Source organism: Marmota flaviventris, chromosome 7, assembly GCF_047511675.1.
Source record: "Marmota flaviventris isolate mMarFla1 chromosome 7, mMarFla1.hap1, whole genome shotgun sequence".
NCBI classification, from domain to species: domain Eukaryota; kingdom Metazoa; phylum Chordata; class Mammalia; order Rodentia; family Sciuridae; genus Marmota; species Marmota flaviventris.
Genome location: NC_092504.1, coordinates 53,560,435 through 53,567,122, shown reverse-complemented (window position 1 = coordinate 53,567,122; position 6,688 = coordinate 53,560,435). Strand labels below are relative to the sequence as shown.

General features: G+C 31.3%; 1 protein-coding gene across 2 annotated transcripts in view; it reads right to left on the bottom strand.

Annotated features, from left to right (window-relative positions):
- Positions 1-1,058: 1,058 nt before the first annotated feature.
- Positions 1,059-6,688, bottom strand: part of Ythdc1 (YTH N6-methyladenosine RNA binding protein C1) — a 29,562-nt gene continuing 23,932 nt past the window's right edge. The window contains exons 13-17 of one of the 2 annotated variants that reach the window (XM_027947320.3): positions 6,306-6,342; positions 6,170-6,233; positions 5,998-6,060; positions 4,224-4,358; positions 1,059-2,073 (exon numbers count right to left, since the gene is read on the bottom strand). In XM_027947320.3, coding sequence (XP_027803121.1) covers positions 1,849-2,073; positions 4,224-4,358; positions 5,998-6,060; positions 6,170-6,233; positions 6,306-6,342 — 524 coding nt within the window. In that variant the 3' untranslated portion in view covers positions 1,059-1,848. The remainder of the gene's footprint in view (positions 2,074-4,223; positions 4,359-5,997; positions 6,061-6,169; positions 6,234-6,305; positions 6,343-6,688) is intronic. The other variant, XM_027947321.3, reaches the window with a different exon arrangement.

Below are 6,688 nucleotides of genomic sequence, written 5' to 3'. Positions count from 1 at the left end.
GTGGTTAAGTGACCCTGGTTGAATTCCTGGTACCTTAAAAAAAAAAAAAAAAATCAGGATAAATGGTCTCTGTGTCACACTACCCTTACCCTTGGGTCAGGGAATTATAACATTACTGGAAAAGTACTCACAATTATTCACATTTCTTTCTTCATCTATTAAACACACTTGACATGTTCAAAAAAAGACTTTTTAATATTAAAACAAGGAACAATCTAAATGTCTTTCAGAAGAGTGACAAAGGCATTTTACCACTACCAGCTTTCAAAATCAAACAACAAAAGGCAATTCCAAAGCTAGAACTCTGGTATCCTTAAGAAATAGTTAATGTACTTTCCTGAACCACACTGCACAGAGTTAACATAAATCTATAGGCTTTATTTTTGAGATAGGAAAAATAAATTTACTCATTTTAAATGCAAAGAAAAATATTCTAAATGCTGATGTGAATATGAAGGCAGTAAAATTAGAGCTTTATATATTACAGAGTAAAGCTCCTATGTTCTCCTTTTCAGGCCAATAAATACAGATTAAATGTAAAGCTGCATTATCATCTTGTGGCACGAACTCTAAATATTTAAAAACCAAAACAAAGTAGTCAAATATTCAAATAGCCCTTACATTTAGATAATTCAACTTTATACAGGACAAAATTTCATATGTAACTCAAGAAACTGAAATGCAAAATATTCTTCAATAAACTGTTAGCTTATGTTGATCTATTTCTATTATAGCTTATTACCAGTGGGAGGGACTGGCAGTTAATATATGGAAATAACTAGGAGGGCTAAATTTTAAGTCAATTTAGGAAGTAAAATAGAAAATTCTACAAAGTAACTCACTTATAGAAGACAAAAACAGATTGAAAATCTGAAATAAATAAGAGAACAAATCAGAGATCAAGGTAGACCCCAAAATGTTATAAGATGTATAAATACTTAAACAAAATACCAACATAATTCTACCTTATCACATAAATTCTTAGAGAAAGTATTCTTTTATGTCCACTAATGCATAATAAGAAACTGGCAATCAGACAAGAAAAAAGTAACAACAGGTAAGTGTCAATCTTTACCAATTTATTTTATACAAAACAGTAGCAATGTAGAATATGGGAATTATCTTCTGCTGCCACACACGCCAAGTTGTGAACATTCCAAGCCAATGTATACAGTTTAGAGGGAAAGGCTAAACAATAGCATCAATCATGCTACTGAACATAGGAATCTTTTCTTTAAAAAGATTAAAAATTAGATAGCAATGTCTTCTTAATATTGCTCTCATCATTGAAGACTAAAAAATAAAAAGTGACTTTATAAGTTTTTTAAAAAAAGAGGGAAAAGGAGAAACCAAGAGGCTGCTACAACACTGCCATATAGTCAAACCATCATACTTCAATATTTGCATACTTGATAGCAGCATTATTTTTACTGAACCGTGTGCAACTACATGTAGAAACACATCAAAGCAAAATACCATGGCAGTTATCAAGATCTGAAAGAAAACAAACAAAAAATATAACTCTAGATGAATAAGCTATAAGATGAACATTTTTGGAGAATGAATCAATATCTACATTCTTGGACTGTTCCATTCTGCCCCGATAAAAGTGTCAACTGTCAACTGTGCATTTTTGGAGGATTTGAGATTTTCCAGTTCTTATTATACTGCATGCTTGAAACGAAGGGGGTAATAATAAATCCTTCTACACAATGGACTTTAAGTAGACAGCTGAAAATAAATTTACTACTTGTAAACACACACCAAAAAAACAAACAAACAAAAAAAAATCAACCAAAAAAAAAGATTCTTTTTTTTGTATCTTCAATCAGAGCTTCCAAAAGCACATTATCTTCGATATCGACCTCTCTCCCCTCGGTCTCTGTCCCGATCACATAATCGCTCTCTTTCTCTTTCTCGATCACGTCCTCTATCTCGCTCTCTGTCTCTTCTGTTATCTCTAGGGCGATCTCGTTCTCGCTCCCGGTCTCTTTCACGGGGTCTACTTCTCCGACCACTGACAACAGCTTGTGTGCGACGAAGGAAATCATCCACTCTCATATCATAATCATGCTAAAATGGGAAGAAAAGAAAGAAATGGGATAAACATGCCAAAATGTCTGAACAACACTTATTAAGTCTGGTAGAGAGGAAGATTTCAGAAAACTATAATAATTAATTCACAGAAGATATATTTTGACTGTTCAGAGAAAAAGAATTTTGATGGCTCACTAATTAAGACATTTACCACAGATAACTCAAGCCTCATCATTCAATTTCCTTGTATTCAAGTTTAATGATTCTTCCATCTAATCCCTTTAACGAGATTTAGACCAAAGTAAACACCTGGTCATGACAATCAACCATCATATTTTCCCATTATGCTAAACACTGTCAATGTTTTTGATGCAAGACTATACTTTTTACCTTCCTTCAACTCCACAAAATACAGCAAACTCTGCCCTCTTGAGGTGAAACTAAGAAATCTTATGCTTCAGATTTTTGTTAAAGTCTATTGATAATGACAATTTACAGATAAAATTTTTAACAAATAATTTATGGAATTTAATGAACTGTAAGAAAATAAGCACTCAGTAAGACTGAAATCTTGTCTCACACAGAGCTAAAAATGTACTGAAGGATGAAATGAATAAGGAAGGGTAAGGTAAGCAACTAAGTGAAAGGGAAAGCTGTGGTTACTTTTAAAAGCTTAAGCCTTGCTCTAGTTTTAGCTTTCTACTCTCATTTCTCAGCTCACCTTTACTTACTGAATATGTTTTGTTTTAAAAACAGCTTAAATATATAGAACATAAGATTCAAAACACAATCCCACAGCATATGTATTCTATACTTATAACATCATATATTCCTTTCATATGTAAGGAATATGTGATGTTACAAGTATAGAATATACACACACACACAAATTAGAAAACCTACTACAATAAAATTCCATGAAACAGAACTTGTTAAAAAGGACAATTGTATTTCAGTAAAAGAATCAAAAAGACTTCTTGTTTTAAAAATTAGGCTATCACTTAAAAAAGGCACTTTTTAAAACACCACAACCCATCTAGTAAACTAAAATTTCATCCGACACAGGCTATATGTTTTTTTGTGTGACTAAAAAAAGTCTACAGTTTCAGGTCCATTTATTAGAATTCTCAAATTGATTTATATCATGTTAAAGATACTACTTAAGATTTTATTTTGAATGATTACTATTCTTATGAGAATAAGAAATAACAATACATGTCTCAAAAGATTGCCCAGGAATCTATTATCCTGGCCAACTAGAATTCATAGTGGAAGATAAGAGATACTTGGCCCCTGTACAAACTCCTCATCCTAACAAGACTTTTTATTGGGGGGAGGGGGATTTTGAGGAAGACACTGTTTTTGTTCTTTGTAAATATAAGTATCAAACTTATAAGTATATGAATTACACTTCTAGCAAGTACCAGAAGACAATTTCCACTTTTAAAAAAATAAAGAACTGGGATCCTAACTAGAATCAGATGTATTCCATGTCTGTATAAATATGTCAAAATGTACTCTACTGTCATATGTAACTAAAAATAAATTTAAAAATAAAATGGAGTAAGAAATATAATAAAAATAAGCCTACTATACAATAAAAACCTGGAAACCTCAAAAGTAGAAATTATCTTTCATTTATTCTGAAGTGATTAAAAAAATACCTTTTATATATCAAGTACATTGAATACTTATATAATTATTAGAACCAATTACTAAAGGGAGTTATTCTATTTATTAGCATCTTATTGCTGTTTCCTAATATCATAAGAACCAGATGCAAAGGAGATTAAACGTACCTGGTTATTAATCCAAATAAAATTTGTTAAAAATTTATATAACAGATAATGAGATTATCTGTTAACATAAACCATCAATACTATAAAAATTGAGACAGAACACACAAAAAACTTAGAAATACCTAGTAGTAACATTAATTACATAGTTACAGTGAAGATTTTAGTACAGAAAGAAAATATCCTAGGTATTATTTATCTTTGATAGATTATCTAATTTGAGCAGTCTTTACTTTGATTAACAAAGAGAAATACCTGTCTAAATAATCCAAAGGCTTGATCAGCCATTTTTAAAGCTCATATATTAAACACAATATGGTATCCCCATATTTAAATTACCTACAGAATTCTAAGTAGTTCCCTCACACCTTTGCATTCTCATGCACTTACTACTCGTTTATCTCTGTATCTTGCTTCATGTGGTACTGGATGATGTCCTGAGTAAGGGGGATGGGCTTGAGGAGGTGGAGCATGGTGCTGATAGTAAGGATGGTGTGGAGGCTGTTCCATTCCCGGATAGGGGGGCTAAAAAAGAAAAACCGTTTCCATAAGATTCTGCCAAGTACCCTTGAATATAAGCCATTGTTAGAATTATCCTACCCAAACCACCAACCCCAAATAATTTAATCTTCTGTACTAGCCATTAAGGTTCTTCAAAATCTCCATTTGTTGAAAACAAAGTATTTGTGATAGTCTCTCTAATCACACATTTTTAAAGATCCAACATATTTATACTTTTTAACATATCATTTACATTCTAATAAAAATAGCAAACATGGTATTTACTGAGAGCCAGGTAGTATCCTAAAGCACTTTAAATAACATTCATTTAATTGTCACAGAAAAACCTATGAGGCACAAATTCTTAGTTTATAAGATGGGGAAAAAAATGAGGCACCAAGTAACCTGCCTACAGTCAGAGTGCTAGTAGTTAAGGGGCACCGCAGGAATACAACATCAAGCATCCTGGTACTAAAATCACTGATCATCACTTGGTAATATTGTTCATCATAGTATTTTTGGTGTCTCCAGTCCTGTTTGAGTCACTCAATTTTCAAAAGAATTTCAAATGTTAACTGTTTTTCTTTGTGAGCAGGGTAATGAGTAGACTCTCCATCTGAACACTTGCTTTCTGAGCATTCTCCAGACCATCATATTAAGAGCCCCATCCATCATCACCTGCTTAAGTACTATGCACACATTTATTCTCAAGAAATAAAATAAATCCAGAAAATAATGAAACTTTGAATGCCATTACAAAATGAATAAAGTACAGAAGTTACTTTCATAGTATCAAGCTCATATATTAAATATTTTAATTTTACATTTTCATAGACCCCAAAGGAAAGAAATCTCATAATTATCATGATCCACATATCTGTATATGAAGTAAAAAATTCTGTATCATAAGTGGAACAAAAATCAGATGAAGAGGTCACATAATATAACATTTAAAATAAAATAAGAAACAAAAGCTACTTAAACTACCAAGTTTTCCTTTCTTGGAAATTAACACTTCAGTTAACCCTTATATCTTAAAATAAACTCTAAGAAGAATATCCAGTTTTCTTAAAGAAAGGAAATGATTAAAAATCAGTAATTATCAGGATTTAATCAATCTTACTTTAAACAGAAAACTAAATTTATATCAGACACTATACTAAATTTTAGATATCTCTGGCAAATTTTTCTTCTCAACAATCCTATGAGACTGATACTATTCAGTAAATGTTAAGCTATAAATGAACAGGCATAATGTCCATTTCATTCACCATTGTATACCTAAAGAAAGCTCTGCCATGTACAGAGTATTAAATATGTTTGATGAGCCAAAGATTTTTTTAATTTTACAGATGAGAAAGAGATACATTATGAAACTTGTTCAAGGTCAGAGTTAGAGAATAAGAATATATCTGAAGGCAGAGTTTACACTAACCATAATACCCTATATTATTATACATCTCAATTATGCTTAGACTGTTAACACAAATCAATGTACTCATTAGTCTATAACTTTACAAACAGCATGCAATTTACTTATTAGCAAAAATTTGTATTAAGTCTCTTAATAGATAACTATAATCATCATGTTACAAATAAACACTCAAAGCACTAGGAACTGTAAATTAAATTCATTGAAAAAAAAAAAAAAAAGAATACAAACCATTCCTTGCCATGGTGGTGGTGGTCCCATGTTATGAAATTCCCTCACATAATCATTGTAGGACTAAAATAAAACATGATAATGTCAATAATGAATAAAAATCATCCCAGGACTACAAAACAAACCAGACCCTGGTTTTATCTACATTAAATATATAAAAGGTAATGCTTACCCCATTTAAAAACACATCTCGGCGAACTCCTGAAAATCGTCTGTTGGGAATAAGATTTGTGAAACTAAATTCAGGTAATTCATAAACTAGTTCCAAGAATGTAATTCAAAGCTAAGCAAGAGTGAACCCAACTTACCTGTCTACTTCCTGGTATCGTGGATCCTTTAAATACCCTGTTCAAACATCAAGCATTTTAGTAAATCAAATTTATATATTTTTATTATGGCACTATAATTAAGCCTTCCTTACCACTTGTTTCAATTCTTTCCATAAAATATGTACTTTAAGTGATACTATTATTATATATTCCATTTTCAAAATTTCTTCTTAGATAATATGATAATCTAGGCAGTACCTAACTTAATGATATCACAGAATTGTAAACTACTGGAGGGGTTTTCATGTACATCTTCTACATTCATGGCCCAAATCCTGCTATAGAGAAAATTTCTTCATTGTGTACCACAGGAAAGGTAAAGAGAAGAGGAACTATCTTGAGGAAACTGTAACAGGATTTTT